The following is a 24,804-nucleotide window of genomic DNA, read 5'->3' on the forward strand; positions in this document are numbered from 1 at the left end:
GAAGAAGCTGAGAGGTGGGAGAGAGAGTTGGCCTGTATGTAAAGAGGGTGAGAGAGGTGAAAAGATTAGTAAGAGAGAGTAAGAAGAGAGTGGATTAGGAATTTGGAAGGAATTTGAGTGTAAAGTGGAGGGAATGTAAGAAAATATTCTGGAAGGAAGTAAAGAGAGCTAGGGTAATAAAGAAGTTACCCTACTAGGGGAATGAATGATAAAAATTGTACGGTAGATTGCTATAGTGGAGAAAGGAGAAAAAGTGAGCAGATGGAGAGAACACTTTAAGGAACTGTTAAACGTAGAGAATGAAAGTAATGCGAGTATTAGTGACTGGGGAATGGCTAGGAGAAGGGGATTGGTGAGAAGGGAGGAAGAGATTAGTAGAATGGAAGCGGAAGCAATGAAGAAAGTCAGAAAGCCCCAGGAATTGGTTGAGTGTGTGATGAAATTATAAAGCTTGGGGGAGACATAGTAGTGTAATGGTTATGGATGATGTGCGGATTGGCCTGGGAGGAAGATAAGAGTCTCTGAGGATTGGAAGTCAGGTAATGTATAATTATTCCCCAGTGCAAAGGAAAAGGGGAAAAAGAAGTGTGTGGTAATCATAGGGGCATTTGTCTTAATGTAATGGGCGAAGTAGGCTATATGGTAGGATAGTTATTGACAGGCCTAGTTAGGGAAATAACAGAGGAATTATTATTATTTTTTTTTTATGCGAGGAAGAAGGAACCAAAGGCCATGAGCCCGCAGTAACAGTTCCCTCCAAGAGGAAAACAAAATACAATAGAGAACCAAATTCAAGATCCGATCATTTTGAGATGCCTGGACACACTGCGTTTGAAAGACTGGAGATCATAGGCAGCAGGAAATACAGACAGAGGGAGACAGTTCCAGAGCTGACCTGTTGCATAAATGAAAGACTGGGAGTAACGGTTAACTCTTGCATTAGAGAGTTGGACAGAAAAGGGATGAGAGTTTGCTGCCAGACGGGTGCTACGCGCCCGTCGTAGAGGTGGAGGAATGCAAGCAGACAGTTCAGAGGAGCAGTGACCATTAAAGTAGCGATAGAAAAGAGATAAAGATGCAACAGTGCGGCGAAGAGACAGAGGTTGAAGGGAATCAGTAAGAGGAGGAGAGTTAATGAGACGAAAAGCCTTTGACTCCACCCTATTGAGAAGAGCTGTATGTGGGGAGCCTCCCCACACATGAGATTTGTACTCCACACAGGGGCGGATAAAACCCCTGTATAGAGTCAACAATTGTGCAGGGATAAAGAAAGAGCGGAGTCGGCTTAGCACACCCAGTCTCTTGGAAGCAGATTTTACAAGAGATGTAATATGATCTTTCCAAGATAAGTCCTGAGTAAATGAAACCCCAAGCATGTTCAAGGATGATGCAGGATTAAGCTGAATATTATTAAACATTAGTGGGTATACCTGTGGAAGATTTTGTCGGGTTGATAGGTGTAAGAACTGAGTCTTAGATGCATTAAAGACAACCATATTATTTTTACCCCAGTCAGAGATACAAGCCAAGTCAGACATTAGTTGTGCCATAGCCTCATCCCTTGTTTGTTGAAGTAACTGTTGAGATGGGCGTTGCGGGAACCGAATGGAAAGGTGAAGGGTGGAGTCATCAGCGTATGAGTGGATAGGGTTAGATGTACAGCTTAGAAGATCATTGATGAATAAAAGGAAGAGAGTTGATGATAGGACAGAGCCCTGAGGAACACCACTGTTGATAGATCTAGGAGAAGAACGATGGCCGTCTACAACAGCGGCTATAGAACGACCAGAAAGGAAGCTAACGATGAAGGCACAGATAGAAGGATAGAAACCGTAGGAGGGCAGTTTGGAAATTAAAGATTTATGCCAGACTCGATCGAAAGCCTTTGAGATGTCAAGTGCAATGGCAAAGCTTTCGCCAAAGTCCCGAAAGGAGGATGACCAGGAGTCTGAAAGGTAGGTGAGAAGATCGCCAGTGGAGCGTCCCTGACGGAACCTATACTGACGATTGGAAAGAAGGTTGTGATAGGAAAGATGCCTTAAAATTTTTCTATTAAGAATTGACTCGAAAACTTTTGAAATACAGAACGTTAAAGCAATTGGACGATAGTTGGAGGGTTGGGAGTGGTCACCCTTCTTTGGGACTGGCTGAATGAGAGCAAACTTCCAGCAAGAAGGGAAGGTACAAGTTGACAGACAAAGGCGAAAGAGTTTGCCTAGGCAGGGTGTAAGCACAGAAGCACAGTTCTTGAGAACAACAGGAGGGACCCCATCAGGCCCATATGCCTTGTTAGTACTGAGGCCAGTGATGGCAGAAAATACATCAACTGAAGAAATTTTAATGTCAGCCATGAGGAAGTCAGAGGGGGGAAGTGATGGAGGAACAGCACCGGAATCGTCTAAGGTGGAATTGGAGGAGAAAGTCTGTGCGAAGAGATCTGCTTTATCAATAGAAGAAATAGCTACAGAACCATCAGAGTAGAAAAGAGGAGGGAAGGATGATGTAAAGTTGTTAGAAAGATTTTTGGCAAGGTGCCAGAAGGAGCGGGAAGAATTCAAGTTGGAGAGTTGAGAGCATTTAGTATGGATGAAATTATTTTTAGTAGAGCGAAGAACAGACTTAGCACGATTCCGGGCAGAAACGTAAAGATGATGTGATTCAGGGGTGGTTTGGCTCCGGTACCTTTTGTAGGCCTTCTCCTTGTTGCGGACAGCATTAGAACAAGCGTGATTAAACCAAGGCTTTCTTGCGTTAGTCAAAGGATATGAGAAAGGAATGTATGCTTCCATGCCCGAGAGAATAACCTCCGTAATGCGCAAGGCACACTCAGATGGCTCACGGCCATGGAAGCAATAATCATTCCAGGGAAAATCAAAGAAGTACTGCCTGAGGGCCTCCCAGTCCGCGGCTCCAAAATGCCACAGACGACGTTTCCCTGGAGGGTCCACAGGCTGTACCGGAGTGATAGGACAGGTTAAGGTAATAAGGTTGTGATCGGAGGAGCCCAACGGAGAGAAAAGATTAACAGAGTAAGCAGAAGGATTAGTTGTGAGGAAGAGGTCAAGTATGTTGGAGCTCTCTCCAAGGCGGTCAGGGATACGGGTAGGGTGCTGTACAAGCTGCTCTAGGTCATTAAGGATAGAAAAGATGTAGGCTTGTTCACCAGGTGGATCCGTGAAAGGAGAGGAGAGCCAAAGGTGGTGGTGAACATTGAAATCTCCAAGAATGGAGATTTCAGAGAAAGGAGAAATGGACAGAATGTGTTCCATCGTAGAAGTAAGATAGTCGAAGAATTTTGATAGTCAGTAGAATTAGGGGATAAGTAAACAGCACAGATATATTTAGTCAGAGAATGATAGGAAAGCCGAAGCCAGAGTGTGGAGAATTCAGAAGAATCAAGTTCAGGAACACGAGAGCAAGATAAGTCGTTGCGTATGTATACACAACAGCCACCTTTGGCTTTGAAATGAGTATAGAGAAAGTAGGAGGATACAGAAAAGGGTTTGCTGTCAGTTGCCTCAGACAGCTGAGTCTCCGTTAGAAAAAGAAGGTGAGGTTTAGAGGAGGAGAGGTGGTGCTCAGCAGAGCGAAAGTTAGAGGAAAGGCCGCGAATGTTGCAGAAATGAAGAAGAAGAGAGTCAGACAGTGGTTCCAGGCACCTCGAGTCGTCACCGGGAGAGGGGCGGACGGTGGGAGAAGAACTGGGAGGTTTTAGGAGAGGAAGAGGTTGTGTAGATCAGATATTCATCCTTTGGTCTTAGTGGAAAAGTTTCTGGAGAAAGGAAAGAAGTTGTATGTGGCCTTCATGGATTTGGAGAAAGCATATGACAAGAGTAGATAGACAAGGAATGTAGAAAGTTCTAAGAATACGGTATATGAATGGTGAGTTCTTGACTACCGTGAAGAGTTGGTAAGAGGTTGCTAAGTCTACAGTGCGTGTAGATACTGTAGTGAACTGAGTAAAATTTTCTTTCTGAATGTTGGATTGAAAAAGGAGTCTGTTATGTTTCCATGGTTGTTCAGTCTGTATATGGATGGGGTTATAAAAGGGATACAAGGTAGGGCAGTGGATGCTGGACCGGCCCTGATCATCCCGATGAAAGAGGGCAGCTTTTGGAATCTTCCTGTATTGTTTTTCAAATGATATTGTATTGCTAAATGAAGACGAACGGGAACTGCAAGGCATGGTGAATGAGTTTGGGAGAGTGTGTAGGAAACTGAATCTACAGGTGAATGTAAGGAAGAGTAAAGTTATGGTCGAGAGAAATGAAGTCACTGAATGTACAGTGAGGTTGGATGATGAAATGGAGAATGTGAATGCATGTAAGTACTTGGGTAGTGCGATGAGTAAGGACGGAAGTTTGGAGGATGAAGTGCTTGAAAGTGTACAACAGGGACGAAAGGTGGCTGGTTCTTTGAAAGCAGTGATAAACAATAGGGAGGTGAGCATGGAAGTAAAAATGTCGCTGCATGACGGTATTGTGATAGCATCCCTAACATATGGATGTGTAGCTTGGACCTTGTTGGAAGGACACAAGAGTGAGAGCAGTGGAAAAAGAGTTATTCGAGGGGAGCGTGAGGAGTTACGTGGAGAGAGACTGACAAGTGAGGAAGTGAAGGAGCGTTGTGGTGTGCATGTGAATTTGATAGAAAGCGTTTGGAGAAATAGGCCTACATTGAAATAGTTTAGACATGTGGAGAGGATGGAGAGCGACAGACTAACGAGGAGAGTGTATGTGAGTGAAGTGGGGGGGGGGGAGAGGGAGGGGGAGGCCGAGGATGAGATGGCGGGATGGAGTGGAGAGGTAGCCTATATGAGAGAGGGGAGTGTGACCTGGGAGGAGGCCAGGAATGGCGGGGGACAGGGCGACATGGAGGCGATTTGTTTGTGGCCACTCCGTACGGGATTAAGGCGTCTGGCAATATATATATATATATATATATATATATATATATATATATATATATATATATATATATATATATATATATATGACAATTGCTTTAAGCAGTAGGAGCACCTTACCAAATTAGTTCTTCCTGATAGTGTTTTATATTTTTCTTGTTAGTTTTGGGGAGTTAAATGAATGTTTTACGTTAAACTTCTATCCCTGTTGTTTTTATACATGTCCCTTCCGCTGTATCAACTGTTTCACGAATGTATGAGCAGACACTTCCAACAAATGACCCGGTCGTCTCTTAGTACCTCGTCTTAATCTTTCATTTTGACCTAACTTAACCTAGCAGTTTAACCTAACCGTGCTTCGAATAAGTTTAAGCATGTCCGCCATTGCAAATGTTGGTGAAGCATAAGGATCATGATGATAACGACAAGGGGGGAAAAGTCCCTAGAATACTGAAAGCAAACTGGAGTACCGTACGAGCAATTGAATTGGTAATGTCCTTCTGCTGATTAAAGTAAAACATATTTACATTATATATATATATATATATATATATATATATATATATATATATATATATATATATATATATATATAATTCATCTGCAGTAAAAAAAAATTACACGTGATAGAATATGTTAGGTGTGTGTGTTTTCGTTCATTTGCATTTTTGTTTATTTTCGCCTCAAAGCAAACTTTTTTTTTTTTTTAAATTACGATATAGTGGTGTGTAGTCCTCTCTTCTGCATTTATGTACCGGTGTGTATGGTTGTCCATTGTGTTGTATGTAGAGTATACTGTTTTTTATTTTTTTTTTATTTTTTTTTTTTTAAGGTGAAGATGCGCTTGACAGGTTTGTGATTGGCTGAATGCAACGTGTCCGAATAACATTTACTAACCCAAATTTCCCCCTCATATATGTTGTCAGTTAATAATGCTGACGAGTAAGGAGATAATGAAGTAAAGTTGCATTCAGTCGATCATCACCAACCCGTCAAGTGCATCCTCGCCTCGGCCAAAAAAAAAAAAAAAAAAAAAAAAAATATATATATATATATATATATATATATATATAAAATATAGGCCCCATTTTTGTCTGTATGTACGGTAGCTTTCTGTGTTGTAATTCTAAGATAGCTACTTCACTGGCCCCTCTAACGTGTTGAACTTGTTGGTTTATTTTATCGTGTTTCATAGGTAGGTGTTGTACGATGTGAACTTACTGTTTATATTAATGCCTTCAATCCGAGGATGTATTTTTACATTTTTTTTCATATTACTACTGCCATCAGGACGTTTTTATTCTGTGTTCGAGAGATCGTTGTAACTTGAGAGGTAATATATCGTCGCCATCATTGTCGCTTCACAGGACCAGGCCATTGTTAACTGAATACAGTCGCCAGGTGGTGATGTAAAATATATGACGTCATTGTGGTGAACAGGCTACTCCGGTCACTACGATTATGTATTATTTTAGTGTTTCTTCCGAACAATTTTAAGACTTTTAATGACGGGGTTAAGGAATACTCCATCTAACCCATTCAGTTCGAAAATACTCGCGTATGACGACAGTCAGGTGATATTTCCAAATTTCCATTTGGTATGGAGTTGCAGGACCCTGTGTTATTTTTTTGTTGATTAGTATTGTCTCCCCTCCCCATAAAAATAGGGTTACATTTTTGTACTTGTTAATTTAATCACCAAGTAGTATTTGGTAACCTGTATCATTTTAATGAGGGTCTCCTGTATGATGTATAAAAAATTTGCTTTGTGATCGCACCTACCTTCGCCATCGCCTAGTCCTGAGATTCATACCGAACGCGCCGTGATTACTGAACGCTCTTAACGCAGGATGCTGTTTCGGCGCAGATTTTGCTTAATGCACATTTTAGTTTGTACGCTGAGAGGTAGATTATAATCATTGGAGGGTCTCCCCCAGTTAATTTTCAACGCCTCTCCAGGTAGACTTCCACCGTAGTTTATGGTTTTTAAATCGTGTACATTTGTTACGTGTACCGACGTCGTTGCCAGACACCAGTGGGCGGGATCGGCAGTAAAGACGCTGTTGGGGGCGTTTAGGCGGTTTTCTGTAATATCGTGAAGTAAGTGTGTAGGGGGGGGGGCATTCACCATCCACTCACGTGATGTAGTGCTGCTTTGGGTGTCTGCCCTTTCGTCTCTTGTTTCCTTCCTCTTCTGTCTTTTCTTCATTCTCTCCTCTTCCTTCTGCCTGTGGGAGAATTTACACCCCCTCCTTCGTGTTTCTTTCCTTCATTGTTTCCTATTCCTTTTACCTATGGGTGACTCTACACTGAATGACAAGCCAAATGGTTTCCTGTACACCAGGAAATCATTTACTACGTTGGGTGGTAACCATATAACCAGATTATGGTGCCTGGTGGTTTAGTGAGTAATTATGGCACTCCAATCGGATTGAGCCGGTGCAGTTTTATATCCAAGGGGTGGTTGGGGTTTATTGCTCACGTAATGCCACTCAGGGATGATTGAGGCTGGTCACTTCCATCTTAATGCCAGGACCAGCTTCCTTAGACCCGGGCTCTTATGCTCCTCATGGGGCAACATAGGATTGGATGATGGATGGATGGGTGAAACATACCGGTATTTTGTTTCGGTATTTACTAGTTGCCAATATGCGGTTCAGGGATATTATCACCATAAACGCATTGTATGATACCTAACTCCAAGGTAAGCATTCTGCTGCATCAGGATAGGTTCAGAAAAATATACTGCACAACCTGGGGAGTGTATTGGCAACTTGTAAAAATTTACCCTTGTTTCTTCATTATTTTTTGTTTGAAAATCAAACTGTGGTTGTTAATCACCTGTGATGTATATAGTACTAAAATTATATTCTTTAAGAACATGGACTTATAAGAAAACATGCTGAATCGCAGTGTAACTGTCTTCTTGTTTTACCGTTGAATAAAAGCCTGTGAAAGTAACAAGAATGATATATAGCTGATAAGAAAAAGCTTATGGAGATTGCTATGCCTGTGCCCAGGAAATGGTGTAAATGCTGAATGTTTGATTTTGCCTTTTTAGCCTACCCAGACCTACTGATTGTTATCAAAATCGAACAAGAAACGGTGCCAGGGCACAGCCAACCCATCCCTGGCAGTCATTTTAATGCTGATATATAAACAGGGTATTTAGTCAAATATGTAACACATCAGATTTGGAGTAAATAGGGTGAAAATTGACAATTTAATGCCCATTTGAAATTTTAGGCCTGGCCCACCTGCTAACTGGGGGGGTGACCACTCTAATGTAATGAGGCATGTTATAGGATGTAGATTTGAAAGATGCACCTTTAGGTTTTGGTTTCATGTCAGTTTGACAAATCTGAAAGGAGCTTTGGTGAAAAATCAATTTTTTGGTCTTCACGTTTTGGGGGCCTATAACGTGGTCCTTGGCCCAAAATTTAATCAGGTGATCAGGTCATAGCCCATCATCCCTGTAATATTAGTCAAAATTGCACCGATAGTTTTTGCAAAAAGTTAACAGACAGACAAACCGAGTGAAAACAATACCAGTCCCCGAGCCCCTCCAGGATGGGGACGGGTAATTACAGTGCTTCATTTTTGCCCAACCCTCTGCATTTCCAGTAAGTTTGGTCCAAATCAGATCAGAGATGTTTGAGATGAGCCTGATCTTTGACCTGTTGTTTTCAAAATTGAACTATCCTTTGCCAACATTCTGTACTTCCATTTTTTTTTTTTTTTTTTTTTTATATCATACGTGATAGTGTTAACATTTGGCATTTCTGTGTGGTGAGTTGTTCTCAGAGTTGAAGCCCATCATCATTGCATTACTCTGAATCCTTCCACAAAATTTGCTTTTAAATCAGGTAGCCTAAAATTATTGACCATGTCATGTGATATGATATTTGACCATTTTTAAAAGTGGTGGGTAAATTTGCTTTTTAATCAGATTAAGCCATTGACCTTGTCATTTGATCATGACCTTTGACCTCTTTTTAAAATTGTGGGTCAGCCCCTTGGCTGACCCACACCCCATCCCCTTGAGCTTGGATAAAATAAAGTAAAAATTAGGCAATTTGTTCTCGTAGAGACTCACAGGTCCAGGTTTTATAATGCTATATGGTGCAGACCGTTGACTGTTTTTGAAATGGCATCCCTTCTTCCTTGCCTTACTGTCAGCCACACCACTAGGTTTGATAAAAAACTATTTAGGTAAAACTGCCCTTGCCATGTGACCCAGACCTTTGACCTCTCCATCTGACCTTGATATTTTAGTAATTATTCTGAAAATCCAATTACTGCGTTCAGAAAATGGAATCCTATCTATTTTTGGGTAAACACACTTTACTTGAAGCAGGAGAAGCACCATACCAAATCAATTCTTCCTGATAGGCCATTTTATTTCTGATAATTTCTAGGGTAGTAAATAACATTTCTTGTTAAATCTGTTTCCCTGTTGTTTTAAGCTGTGTTCTGCTGCAACAACTCTTGTTTGATTTGCCAGCATAATGGTGGAAGCGACTCTTAACCAGACAGTTTAACTAAACCTAATCCAACCTAGGTTAACTGTACCGTACCTAATAATTTAACCTAACCTTCAGTTGGGAAATGGGAAATAGAATCCATCTTTTAGTACATTTGAGTAAGTGTCTTCCACTGTGCTGGAAACAACAGACATAAGTATGGCTTAAGGAAGATGATGATAAAGGAGGGATATTTTTAGTACAGTAGGAAAATGTCATTTACCACTCTGAAAATAGAAAAATACAGAAAACAAACGGCAGGAATATGAGAGGACTTGGTAGGGTAACGTCTTTCTGCTGCTTAAAGTAAAGCATACATTTACCCTTTTTTTTGCCATACTCGTATTCCATCCATCAAGTGCCACCTAATTCAGATTGGCTGTCTTAAGTTGACCTTGCCATGTAACTTTGACCTTTGACCTTTCCCTGTGAGCTTGACATTTAACTACTGGTAATTAATTTTCAGAATGGAGTCCCTTCATTCTTGGCTTATAGCCTATTGAACCCTTGCAGAAAGTTTGGTCTAAATTAGATTACCGGTAACTCTTTTTTTTATTTGACCTTGCTGGGACCTTTACCTTGGACTAATTGACCCCCCAAGTGAATGCCATTGCTCTTGACTGAGCCTGAACACTTGTAGCAACAATGTTAGATTTGAATCAGATCAAAACAGTGTAAGTTAAACTTGCCATGTGACTGACCTTTGACCTTTCCGAGTGACCTTTTGACCTTTCCCCGTGATCTTATCCATTGACTGAATGTTCTCAGTGTCAGATCCCTTTGTTCCTGTCTTACCCTTAACCTTACTACCAAGTTTGTCTTAAATTGGATCAAAACTGCTTCTGTGGATCATGCCATGTGACCTTGGCTTTTTACCTGTTGTTTTAAAAAACAATAGGTCAGCTCCTTGGTCAGCTTTCAACTGTCCCATTGAATGTGGTTCAAGTCAGATGAAAGCTTGAGTTATTTTGTTAACACAGACAGACATACCAACCAAAACATAACACCTGCTCACACTTTATGAGCATGGGTGTAAAAATACACCGTTGTAATGAAGAGGCGAAAGTAGCGTGAGAGTGTTTGGATTGGATTCAAACCAGCGATGTAAATGATTGAGTGCCACTGTTGTCTTGCCTGTTACCTCCCCCATCTCTCTCTCTCTCTTTCTCTCTCTAAGCAATCAATTTGTGCCTGTGTGTGCAATTTCCCTATATTGATTAGGCTATGTCCATCTGGTAGCATTGTTAATAATGTAGTTTACCCAGTATTCCATGTTAATTGTAATAGCCTACTGAGAATTATTTTCTTGCTACTCGGAATTCCCATGTTGATTTAGTACCCAGAATTCCATTTTAATTGTTTACACAGTTTCCTATGTCAGCTATTTGTCTACCGAGAATTCCCTTGTTAGATGTGTAACAACCCTGAATTCTGTGTTAATCGTGTACTTAGAATTCCCCTGTTAATTTTTGTATGTCCATTACATTATCAACTGTACATTCAGGTCTGTACCACAAGATGCGACGTAAAGGGAAAGGTAACTGTACTTTTACGTAATTTGCACTCCCATTTCTCTGTACCAGAGTTGAAGCACCTGTCTACTGTAGAATTTTGGTGTAGGGAAGAGGTTTATGTAATGTGGCCCCTTCAGCCTGAAAACATCATTTTTTACAATTTGCTGCAACCAGACAATTAGAAAGAAAAAGTATTGTTGAATGAAAGCATACGGTATCTAAGTAATTCCATTCGGTCTTTCCTCAAGTGAATAAAAATCATCAGATAACAGCAAGAACAATAAAATGAAAAATAAAAGGAATAAGGTGCTGAAGTAGAGGACTTTGGTTTTGGAACTTGTAGCACTTTATGACCAGATGCCCTTCCTAATGTCTACTGATTGGTAGACATCAGGAAGGGCATCTGGTCATAAAGTGCTACACGCACCAAAACCAAAGTCCTCTACCCAGGGACAATGCCTTAGCCCTTATTGACGAAAGGGAATGTGTTAAAAAAAAAAAAAAAAAAAAAAAAAAAAAAAAAAAAAAAAATGAAGTGGCTCAATATGGTTAGCCTATTTATGCTAGTTTGGTATGAAATTTGAAGGACATTTTGAAGCCTTTTGACCAGCTGTTTTTAGTCGTAGTATATTATTATACATGTTAATTGTTGTACATTTTGTATTTTTCTGCTAAAACTAGTCATGGCTAATGAAATACTGTGCATGTCAGTTAATATACTGTAATTACATTAGTAGCAATGTTGTAATTAATGTCCATTAGCTACTTTCATTGTATGAAAGGAAAGAGGGTAGCGGTTTCAGTCTGTCATCTTTCTTTAGAGAAGAGAAGGGAGGACTTACTTTTTTGCAGATCCTAATATGGGAAAGAACTGAGTTTGGGATGTAAAGTCTTCTTTAATTAAATGCAGTAGCTATACTGTTCTATACTGTAATGTATGCTTTTTTGTAGCTATTGCTTCTGCACTGTATGTATAGCCTATGTATGTACTGTGCAATAATGAGGCTTAATTTTGCTGCATTATCAGCATTATAAGTAACTAAATTTTATTATTGTTTATTAAAGTTGAAATATTCTTGATATATTGTTTCACACACACACACACACACACACACACACACACACACACACACACAGTTAGGCTGTGAGCAGTGTAATTTTTTAAATTAACATAACTCCCCTCGCTCATTTGTAAAAATTTGTTCGTTGTTTTGTACAATATTGTTTGCATAATTCTTAAATATTATTGTATTCCTCCCTGTGGCTATTTACTTCCTTACAAAACTTACCGTATAACTGCAAAGAATACTTATTATTATTATTAATATTATTACTATTATTATTATGGTCACTGCATAATGTTTTAATAATACTGTATTGTATTTGTCCTTTAGCTATTTACTTCCCTGTAAAACTTAAAACTGCAGAGATTACGGTACTCATTTTATTTTATTATTATTTATTATTATTAATTATTATTATTATTATTATTGTTATTTTTATTATTATTATTATTATTATTATTATTATTCCTCACCCCACCCAAGGGCCTCACCCTGCCCTGGGGTGGGAAAGGTGCGGATGATTATGATGATTATTACTGTGGTCATCATCATCATCGTTGTCGTTGTCATAGTCATGATGTTTATTATTCATTTGGCTTCCAGTTATTACTTTATTAATATTGTTATTATTATTATTATTATTATTATTAACACCAGTATTACAAATTTTCATCCCTATTAGTTTGTTGTGGAATATGGTTAGGATGATGATTTTTGTACTTCAGTCTTTTCCTATCCGCCCATACCAACCTGATAACCCTTCCACAGACCCGCCGCTGTCCCCAATGGCGACGGAGAGTCAAGACAAGTCTCTGGAGCCACTCTCTCTATCTGCCTCCGACCAGCGCCTACTCTCACTCGAGCGACAGCTGGAGATTGAGCTGAAGGTAATGCTTGACTTCTAATGTAAAAAGAGAAAAGAAAGAAGAAGAAGAAGAAAAAAAAAAAAATTTTATTTCCTCTTCCTACTGTCAGTAGTAGTATTCAGCTTGAGGAAGTTCTTTCCATTATCCCTATTTACCACTTGAGAACCTGGCATAGACGATGAAACTATCTGTGGTGGCACTGCTTCCTTTGTGGAGCTGCTGGAGTGTCCACCTGGGAGCTATACTTCTTTATATTTGCCAGTACCCCACCATAAGAATGATCTTGGTTTGACCCTGGTGAAACACTGCCTATGTCAAGGGGGAGCTATCTATATACGGTATACTGTTCGTGTTGGACAGCCAAACCGAAGCATCTGCTTACCTGTGGTCATTGGGTCTGCTCAGCCAGACAGACTGAGGTTAAGCAACAACAGCCACCTCTTGAATTTTGTAATGCCTTTTTTAGAAAAATATTAGTATTATTTTATTATTGTTTTTGTTATTACAGTATTATTATTATTACCGGTATTATTCTTGCTAATTACAGATAATGTTGTTCAGGCTAACCCCTTGAAACAGAGGATGTAATCCATAGTTTAGTGTAACTACTTGTTGACATCTATATTCAGCTCAGGTAAGTAGCATATATTGAAGGGGTTAATGAAAGCTATAACCTAATCTATTGAAAATCACCCAAAAGTGAATAAAATTATTTGGAGATGGCAAGAATAAGAGTTATATGAATGTTGTCCTTATACAGTACATCCCCCTAATGTGCGCCTGTTTGGGTGGCAGAGGTGCTCGCGTACCAGGATTTCATGTACTAGGAATACATAAACTAATGGGAAAATTAACATGTGGGCGAGATCCCCCTCCATCAGTGACCTTTTTTATCCATTTGGGGGAAAATATCTAAGACATATACAGTACAGTACTTAAGATATAACTGAAAGTAACAAGAATATGGCTGCTCACCTTAATCAAAGAAGACAACAGGCTTGATGGACATAAGAAGGGGTTCCGAGGTAGGGTGAGGTACTTGGTGTGCATCCCCTGCCCCACCCAATGCACCGCCAGCTGCACCACCTGCCTCACCAACAATTTCACGAGCCACCTCACTCACTTCCTCCATGAATCCTTCAAAGTCTATTGATGACACCACTGACATCACCTCATCCTCTAGTTCCTCCCCAGGAATTGGCTCTGCAGAAGAAGGCACTGCTTCCTCGGGTTCCTGAATTTGTGATGGCTGCTGAATGTAACGGGTGATGAGAGTTCGTTTCCTCTTGTTAATTTTTTGATGGCGCTTCTCTGTGTAGTAGCAGAAGGTTCTGTCCAGTGAACTCAGAACGTCTTCCATTCATTGCTGGCACAGTTCTATGCTCTCGAACTCCTCCTTGAACCTATTCAGGGCACACAGGATTTGATTAATCCTAGGCATTGGCAAATCACTCTATCACTTCTGCTGCCTGCTGTTCTGCTGTCAAGATCTGTTGTTCGGAGTCTGCCTCGCGTAATGGAGAGGCAGGTGTCGCTTTTGGGGCTCCCACCAGAAAACACTGGTTTTGGGCAGTTTTTTCCTGCTGCCTCGCATCATGTGGGTGTGACTCGCATACTCTGTTTAGGAAAATATTAAAAACATGTCCTCGCACACCAGGGGTTTCGCGTACTAGGATCCCGCGTACGATGGAGATGTACTGTACTGAACTGGTTAGTGCATGTGTTACGGGTTTGTTTGTCATAGCTTACTTCTATAGGCAGCTGCTAATGCTTTTCTTGTTGTATCATCAGCTTTGTGTAGTACACTAGTTTCTGCCTATTTTTGGTCATTAACCAAAATTGGAAGAAACTAGATTATGGTACGCTGCTGCACAAAGATGTCGGCAGAAAAACAAGAAAGCATTTGAAGCTGTATGTATCACCACAGACCTAGGCATAAATAAATAAGACAAGCCAAATGGTTTCCTGTACACCAGGAAACCATTTACTATGCTGGGTGGTAACCATATAACCAAATTTTGGCACCTGGTGGTTTAGTGGGTAATTATGGTGCTCCAATCGGATTGAGCCGGTGAAAGTTTATATCCAAGGGGTAGTTGTGGTTTATTGTTCATGTAATGCCACTCAGGGATGAGTGAGGCTGGTCACTCATCTTAAATGTCAGGACCAACTTGCCTAGCCCCGGGTCCTACGCTCTTCATGGGGCAACGTAGGATTGGCTGATGGATGGATAGATAGTATGTCTTGGACTACAGTTTCAGCAGCCTTAGCAGTTTAGGAGTGCCAGCCAAGTAACATTGGGTAAGGAGCAGAGACCCAATCACAGGCCAAGTTGCAGTCCCACCCAACTGAATTGGTCTATATGAGGGTTTCCCAGTATACAAGCTGACACAGTATATTTCTAATAGTGTTCATTTCCCTGAAGGTGTCCTCCTCAAAGAAGTAGGAGGAATACAGGCTAGTCTTGTTTCCATTGCTACCACACATCCACCCAATATTAGTGGCGTTTGTAGTGGTCGTGTTCTTGGTTTAGAAAGGTAGTATTAAGGATCATGGTAGGGTTTGCCATTCTGTGCATAATTTTTTCAAGTACTGTAACTTTTTTTTTTTTTTTTTTTTTTTAATGTGATGGCAAGACACTTCTTTCAGTAGAGCAGTTGCAAGTGAGATATGAGGCTATCTCAGCAAGAAGCGTGTAAGGACTACCACTGCATAAAATGTTACTTTAAATAGAAATTTTATATTATTACCTCCACCAGTGAAGTTGGATGAGGTTATGTATTCACCTGTGTGTGTGTGTTTGTCTGTTTGTTCAGACAATGTATCCAAAAGTTCTCTGTGAATTTCAATGAAATTTGGTGGGAGGGTGGGTCTTGGGCCAAGAAAGAATTGATCAAATTTTGGCATGGATATGGATCCGGATCCTGTGTACAATATCTCCTAAAGTTTTCAATGAATTTCAAAAAAAATTTTATGGAAGAGTGAGCCATGGGTCAAGGAACTGTTGATTAAATTTGGGACTGGATCCGGATCCTATGTATTCCACACAGTATCTCCATGGATCCGGATCTCTTTAAAGGCAATGTTTGGGAGCCTGTCTTTTCCTCTCTTCCTTCTTTCCTTCCATCCTTCGTCTTGTCTTTGTTTCCTTCATTCTTTCCTCTTCCTTCTGTCTACAGGTGACTCTACACTAAGTGACAAGCCAAATGGTTTCCTGTACACCATGAAACCATTTACCATGCTGGGTGGTAACCAAAATTGTAGCGCCTGGCGGTTTAGTGGATACTTAGAGCGCTCTGATCGGATTGAGTCGGTGCAGGTTTATATCCAAGGGGTGGTTGAGGTTCATTGCTCATGTTATGCCACTCAGAGATGAGAGGCTGGTCACTCAACTTAAATGTGAGGACCAACTTGCCTAGCTCTGGGCTCCTACTCTTCTCATGGGGCAACACTGGATTAGATGATGGATGGATGGACATTGGCAGAGGTATGATCTCTCTGAGTGCTTTCTAGTTTACCTGTGATTCACATTCAAAGAGGCCACAAGTTGCAGAATATGAAAATAAATAACCCTTTCAGTCAAGAGGTCTTTCTTAACCAGTATTAAAATGTTTGATGGAAGAAAAAGTATGGACCTTAGATTGCCCAAAGTAGACTGGAGGTTTATATCATCTTGTAATAGTGTTAAGCTTAGTAGGGCTGACCATCTGCCTTTAAGTGTACCTAACTACTGCAACCTAGCCTTGGGCTCCTGTGCCATGAAGGAGGTACAATGGGATTGGCTGGTACTTCTTTTTATCTATCTGTCTCTTGCTAGACACCTTAATCATGTTTTGATTCACCTCGTTGGTTGCAGGTCAAGGCGGGGGCAGAGAACATGATACAGATGTACAGTTCTGGGCCAATGCGGGACAAGAAACTGCTCGGTGAGGCTCAACAGATGCTGGCAGACTCCAAAGCAAAAATTGAATACATCAAAATGCGGAGAATGAAAGCCAAGCAGAGCCAGGAGGAGAACGGGCTGGATGCAGAGGGGAAACGTAAAGGTGAGGCACTGTGAAGAAAATGTCTCAGTTTTGTTATTTTACTATGATGCTTGGTGTACATTCATTGGTGTAAATTATGAGTGAAGGGATGTACAGAAGTGTACTTCCCCCCCTCTTCTTAGACCCAGAGTCTAGGCATCTCAAATTATAACAGATCAGGATTTCAAGAGTAGGTGGAGGCACTCACCTTCCACTCATAAATGCTGTGAAAGAAACTTCATCATTATACTGTTTCTCATTCTTCTCCTTAATCCATCCTCTCACAGCCACATTCCCATAACTTTGTATCTTTTCATCAGTGCTTATAATTTCACTCAACAGCAGTGCATAGCATTTTCATGTTACCCCAACTTGTTTTTCTCTTAAACTCCTTTGGTTGGATGTAATTATTATTACATTCTTGCTACCACTTGATGATTTTGCTCAGCCTAGGATTGACTCTTCAAAATAGATGAGTTAGATACATCATTATTTAATCCCTTCAACACAAGAGGCCTTTCCAAAGCTCAATGCAGTTTGGTTATCTGATGCAATAGAGCCAAAGGCGTGTCGGGATACGGATGAAATCCGGATACAGAGCAATATCCTCCATTGTACCTATACCCTACCTAGACCCAACCTATATGTACAGTACCCCTTCTAAATGTGGCAGTGTTTTCCGGTCTTTCAGCTGTTTTTAGACATCAAAACACAGATGGAAAATCCAGTATAATGCTAGACACTAAGAAAAGAATGCTTAAACAAAAATCTACAAATACTCCACCAGTGTGTGCAGTACCTCTCCTGTTTGTGGCAGTGTTCTTTGGTCTTTCAGCTATGTAGACATCAAAACACACATTGGAATATCCAGTATATTATAGACACTAAGAAAACAGTGGGGGGGGGGGACAATGAAAATGACGGTTGACAAGAGAATTTTAACCTTTTCTGGAACCCTAAGTTTTCAGTAAGTTTCTGGGATACCAACAGAGCCGAGAACCTAGCTATGGCAGTTTCTGCACCCACAGAAAAACATTTACACGGCTAAATTTGCCCCGTGAAATTGGTTATATTGGTATACATTGTACACCATCATCTTGTGTTTATACAGTACTGTAAGAGAAGATAATAAAAACACACAAAACTGTTGAGTGAAAGTACAGGAATGCAGTGAGAATAAACTTGTTCAAAAATATAAATAGCATCAGATCACTTCCCAACATCCTGGCTCTAAATTTTGCCTGCACTGTGCAAGAGGTAAGCTTATGTCTGGATGTAGAATTTCACGAGGTTTCTCATGATGCTTTCAGAATTTTGATATGACCAATATTATTTGATTAAATCTATAGGTAGGTGAGGGCACCCACCATCCACTCACTCAATGTAGTGCTGCTCTCGGGTGTCTGTCCTGTCCTCTCCTCCATCCTTGTTTCCTTCCATCTTCTTTCTTTTTTTCCTTCATTCTTTTCTCTTCCTTCTGCCTATGGGTGACTTTACACTCCCTCCTCTGTCTTTCATTCCTTCATTCTTTCCTCTCCCTTCTGCCTGTGAGTGACTCTACACTGAGTGACAAGCCAAATGGTTTCCTGTACACCAGGAAACCATTTACTATGCTGGGTGGTAACTTTATAACCAAATTTTGGCGCCTGGTGGTTTAGTGGGTAATTATCGTGCTCCAGTCGGATTGAACCGGTGAAGGTTTATATCCAAGGGGTGATTGGGGTTTATTGCTCATGTAATGCCACTCAGGGATGAGTGAGGCTGGTCGCTCTCATCTTAAATGTCAGGACCAACTGCCTAGCCCTGGGCTCCTACGCTCCTCATGGGGCAACATAGGATTGGATGATGGATGGATGGATAAATCTATCTATCTATCTATCTATTGCCATACGCCACAATCCCGCAAGGAGTGGCCATTTGTCTGAGTTATTTGTTTAATGGGGAGGGGCACTAACCCTCCACCAACCCACTTATTGACACAGAAAGCACGCATGGTTTGGTTATATGGTTACCACCCATCGTTGTATATGGTTTCTTGGCTTACAGGAAACCATTTGGCTTGTCACGCAATGTAAAGCCACCTGTAAAGGAAAGAAAAGCAATAAGAAGTGATAGGAAAGATGGGAGAAATAGGGAGAGAGGAGGGCAGGCACAGAAAAAGAATGATAAAGGCTAAGGAAGAAGTAGGCAGCACTACATAAAGTGAGTGGATGATGGTCACCACCACCTACCACAACCAGAAACTAAAACAAATCACTCATGGCGATGCAGGAAGGTAGGTGGTGGGGGACCAGGCAGGCAGCACACTAGTTAGGGGGTAAGGGAGGATGGGGGGACAGGGAGGGAAACACATCTGGGAGTGCTGATTGTAAAGGGGGATAGATCAGGGACGGGAAGGGGGGGAGCGAGGGCAGCCGGGGACTTTGACCTCATGGTGAGGAGGCAGACGTGTTTTTGCTCTGCGGGGGGGGGGTTCGGGTCTGTAAACTTGCCCGCGGCTGGTACGGTCCCAGTGATCCGGGTGGCCGGGAGACTTGGACAGGCGTTTTTGCTGTGCGGGTGGGGTTAGGGTCTGTATTACTTGCTCGCAGTAGGTATGTTTAGAGTGATCCGGGCAGCTGGGGGACTTTGATTATTCTGTGATGATGCGGACAGCCATTTTTGCTCAGCTTGTGGGTTAAGGTCTGTATTACTTGCATGTGTCCTAGTGATCCGAGCGGCCAGGGGACTTCAACCGTTTGGTGAGGAGTCAGACGGCCATACTTGCTGAGCTTGTAGGTTAGGATCTGTAATACTGAGCGCGACTGGTAGCTTCTCGGTGATCCTGGCGGCCCGGGGAACTTTGACTGTTTGGCGAGGAGCCAGATGGCCATATTTGCTCAGCTTGTGGGTTAGGGCTATTACCTGGACATGGCCAGAGAGTTAGGCCAACCTCCAAACTGATTTTTTGAATTTGTAGGCTGCCCAGCCAGCGATTTTGGAAATTTTGTTTGGATACGGACAAATATATCCGGATATGGATATAATAGAGCCAAGACCTAATGTTCGGATATGGAACATGTCGGATACAGAGCGTCCGGATAATTAAGTGATTACTGTACAGTCATCTGGACACAAACAGGAAGGAAATACAAGACATTTTTTAGCTGAAAGGGTTAAGTAAGAAATCAAGAAATTCTCTTATAGTTTGTCACGATCTTGCACTCAAAACCTTTCATTCTCGTAGCATCATTCATATAGTTATACTTTTCTGTGATAGTTAAATCTTTCATTTTATTAATATCATTCTCATATCCAATTTTCTTTGTAATGAAATTCCTCATACTTGTATCATTCTCATATTCATACTTTTATGATGTGCAAATATTCACTTTGTATTTCACCTCACAGCAAACCCCCAACCTTTTAAGTATACAGTTGAGGTGTCCAGTCACTCTCCTTTTTGAAACATTGTCCCTTTGAAACATTGATCTTACCTTCCATTATGCAGTTCTTGAATAAAATGTTAATGGTAACTGACAGTCCCATACCATTCTCTTGAAGATACAGGAGCTTCAAGATTAGGCTGCCATACTCCAGAACATTGAAGGTTGGGTGACTGGTTTGTGTTGTGGTTGCATTTTTTTGGTTGAACAGATGAAACTTCATCCTCATCTTGGTGTTAGCTCATTTATGCAAGATAATCACCCTGACTGGGGCCTGTGACATCTTAAGTTTGATGACATAATTTGTTTTAGTCTAGGTGTCTCTTGCTGATTTTATTCATTTTAGGATAGACTTTACAACCTGGAGGAGATATATACAGTGCAGTTTTTTCAGTTAACTCTTTTGGTATCAGGGGTTAATACTCTACTTAGGTGAATTAAATTGTTTGCTTGCTGCACTGGCAGGCACCGTGAATAGGACAGCAAACAGCTTAATTTTTACATACATTTGTACTGTTTTCACACAGCCATCAGTGTTTATCATTTCCCATTATTACTTTGTCGTAGTGTGTAGGAAATCAATTTCTATATCTCCCATCCATCCATCATCCAATCCTATGTCACCCCATAAGGAGCATAGGAACCTGGGGCTAGGCAAGTTGGTCCTGGCATTAAAGATGAGAGTGACCAGCCTCACTCATCCCTGAGTGGCATTACGTGAGCAATAAACCCCAACCACCCCTTGGTTATAAACCTACACAGGCTCAATCCGATTGGAGCACCTTAATTACCCACTAAACCACCAGGTGCCATAATTTGGTTATATGGTTACTACCAACTGTAGTAAATGGTTTCCTGGTGTACAGGAAACCATTTGGCTTGTCACTCAGTGTAAAGTCACCCATAGGCAGAAGAAAGAGGAAAGAAAGAAGAAAGACAGAACAGGAAGGGTGGAAGAGAGGAAAGGGCAGACACCCAAAGCAGGACTACATTGAGTGAGTGGATGGTGAGTGCCCCCACCTATATTTTTTTCAGTTATGTTAACACTAATGAGAAGTAAGGTTTAGGGTTAGGATGATAATGATGATTACCCCATCAGATTTCATTCATCTTTACCTTTTGCTTATTCATCATTATCACCAACCTGTGATTGTCCAGTGTGTGGTGGTGGTGGTTTGGGGGAGGGGGTATCTCTCAACTGTCCTTACATTTTTCCATCCCAGCTTTGCAAATTTTACACATCCAGCAAGCCTAGAGGTCATGCCTACTTTCCTTAGTACCAGAAGTCCTTTTATGAATTAACTCCTCTTGGGCTGATTGTTTGTAAGGTAGTTTAAGCTTACCTTTCTTGAATCATTGGTTGTATAACCAATGTGAACTGTACCTCATATGAGACTTGCAACTTGTCCCATGCAGACCTTCGTTGTGCCCCATATGAGGTCTGCAGCTTGACAGGGGTTATTATAATTGTTTAGTGGTAGGAAGAAGATTTAAAAAAAAAAAATCAGATGGGATTATATAAAAAATAATTGTCTTTTTCACTCCTAGAAGTCCCCCATTAGATGATTAAACTTGTCAGGTAACATTATTAAGATTTAACTCTTTCAGGTTGGGGACATTGGGGACATTATCTTCTTCCCATTCTTACTGTTACCAAATACAGTAGTTGTACTCAGTTAACCTGTGGATTGCGCAATTATCTTTTTTTTTTTTTTTTTTTTTTTTTTTTTTTTTTTTATCATCCCACCCCGTGGTGCGCAAAAAACGAAGAATTTTTTTTTTTTTTTAGTTTTTATTATAAACCTGAAGATAAATATCCAAGGCATCATCTGGTGAAAAGAAAAAAATCTCTCTCTCTCTCTCCGTCATTGTGTAGGGCCATGCGAGTTTATGTATGGGAGTAGTGAAAAATGAAAAAAAAATAAAATAAAAATTTTTGTTTTTGTATATTATGAACTTGAAGATAAACATCCAGGGCATCATCTGGTGAAAAAAAAAAAAACTCTCTCTCTCGGTCTTTGAGTAGCACCATGCGTAAGTTTGCGTAGGGGTTCAGTTGTTTATGGTGATGCACGGCTAGCACAGCCTGAGCTGTGGCTCGCAATGTGATGCTACCCAGCCTGAGCTGTGGCTTGCAGTCCACGGTTTTAGGAGAGAGATTTTCAGACTTAAAAGAGTTTCTTCTAAGACAGATACACTATAGCTGTCTAGAGGAAGCAGGACTGAGAACCAGGAAAGTATATCCCCGGACTGAAAGAATTAAAAGATTTCATGAAAGTGATGGAGTTAAGAATTGTTCTCACCGTCCACCATTAAATCATCATCGTGATTATTATATTGACGTGTAACTGTTTCCACCCAGTTTTCTGTAATAACTTACCTCATGCACATACTCTCCTCCCTTTAGTGTGAGTAAACTCATACATATACATGTAAAGCAGCCAGTGATATGACACATTCATGCCACCCACATGTATCAGTATGAAAGTTACTGTTTGGCTTCTCTACTTTCCCACATGGGCCGCTTACCAAACAGGATATTTTTATTTCATCAGTGACTCACCTATGAATTTATATTATTCTTAATTGTTTTACTCTCTAGTAATTATAAAACAAGTAAGAGTTTAAATTCATAAGTTCACTACTTTTTTTTTTTTTTTTTCTTCTTCTTTTTTAACATCCTTGTGCCATATTTTTTTATAAGGATTTGTTCAATTTAACTCTGCTTCCTTGCACAAGCTGTTTTCCTTATTTCCCTTATCTTTTATTTTGAAGATACCATAATCATTCCCCCCCCCCCCCACAGTTAAATTTCACTCTTGCTTTTTTATTTTTCTGGTTGCCTTTTCTTTTTTGCTAGAGTGTTATTTCTATGTTTCTCCAAGCTTCTGTGAAATTTGGGAGATCCCTAATGGTTGATAGACAAGCATTATGCTGTATGCAATACATATCATTGTCGTCATAATTTTACAGTACATATTTGATCTCACTTGTGTCATTCACTTCTGATGATTAGTCTTGTAGCATGGTCATCACTTACTTTGTGTCCTCTTTTCATCTTAACTTGTGCCTTTCCCATTCCATCCTTGATAAGGAATGCTGTATATCATTACCTTCTCTAGATACCTTGATGATTGTTTCATTCTTTTATCTCAGTCACTTCCTCTCATAGAGAATGCTTCCACCCCCCCCCACACGTCATGATTGTTTATCGGTTTTGTTTTGTCAGTTATTGTTGCTTAAACCTGATCTGTCTGGTCGAGCAGATCTATCTATCTATCTATTGCCAGACGCCTCAATCCCGTTTGGGGTGGCCACAAACAAATCGCCTCCAAGTCACCCTGTCCCCCGCCATTTCACTGCCCTGCTCCCAACTCACACCCCCCTCTCTCATATACCTCTCCACCCCATCCCTCCATCTCATCCTCCACCTCCCCCTCCCTCTTCCCCCCTCCACCTCACTCACATACACTCTCTTTGTCAGTCTTTCACCCTTCATCCTCTCCACATGGCCAAACCACCTCAGTGTGTTCCTCATAACGCTTCCTATCACATCCACATCAACACCACAACGCTCCTTGATATCCTCATTCGTCAGCCTGTCTCTACATGTGACTCCACAGGCTCCTCTTAAATAACTCATTTCCACTGCTCTCACTCTTGACTTGTGTCCTTCCAACAATGTCCAAGCTTCACTTCCATACGTTAGAGTTGGTATCACAATACTATCATGTAGTAACTTTTTCACTTCCATGCTCACTTCCCTGTTTCTTATCACTGCTTTCAAAGAACCAGCAACCTTTCTTTCCTGCTGTACCCTTTCAAGCACTTCACCCTCCAAACCTCCATCCTTACTCATCACACTACCCAAGTACTTAAACGTACTCACATTTTCCAATTCCTCACCATCCAACCTCGCTGTACGTTCACTGACTTCACCTCTCTCAAAGACCATCACTTTACTATTCCCTACATTCACCTTTAGATTCCATTTCTTACACACTCTCCCAAACTCATCCACCAAGCCTTGCAGCTCCCCATCGTCTTCACTCAACAACACAGTATCATCTGCAAACAACAGTACAGGGAGTTTCCAAACACTATCCTCTCTCACCAGGGCCACTCCAACATCCACAACCCTACCTTGTACCTCTATTGTTATCCCATCCATGTACAGATTGAACAACCATGGAGACATGACACATCCCTGTTTCAACCCAACCTTCAAAGAGAAAAATTGACTTAGTTCACCATCCACATGCACTGCAGCCTTAGCACCATTGTACATACTCTTCACAGCATTCAACAACTTCCCATCTACTCCATATATTCTTAAAACACTTTCCACAATCCTTGTCTATCCACCCTGTCATATGCTTTCTCCAAATCCATGAAAGCCGCTTACAACTTCTTTCCCTTCTCTAGAAACTTTTCCACTAAAGATCTAAGAATGAATATCTGATCTACACAACCTCTTCTCT

At 40.9% G+C, this 24,804-nt stretch overlaps 1 protein-coding gene across 6 annotated transcripts in view; it reads left to right on the forward strand.

The window, feature by feature from the left end:
* The window catches only part of Pkn (serine/threonine-protein kinase N), a 724,111-nt gene that overhangs the window by 229,544 nt on the left and 469,763 nt on the right, over positions 1-24,804 (forward strand). For all 6 annotated transcript variants that reach the window (XM_080278058.1, XM_080278061.1, XM_080278062.1 and 3 more), the window contains 2 exons: positions 12,776-12,894; positions 16,730-16,919. In XM_080278058.1, coding sequence (XP_080134184.1) covers positions 12,776-12,894; positions 16,730-16,919 — 309 coding nt within the window. The remainder of the gene's footprint in view (positions 1-12,775; positions 12,895-16,729; positions 16,920-24,804) is intronic.

This window comes from Coenobita brevimanus, chromosome 72 (genome assembly GCF_032717465.1).
Source record: "Coenobita brevimanus isolate Jiangsu-jjx chromosome 72, ASM3271746v2, whole genome shotgun sequence".
In the NCBI taxonomy this organism is placed as follows: Eukaryota; Metazoa; Arthropoda; class Malacostraca; order Decapoda; family Coenobitidae; genus Coenobita; species Coenobita brevimanus.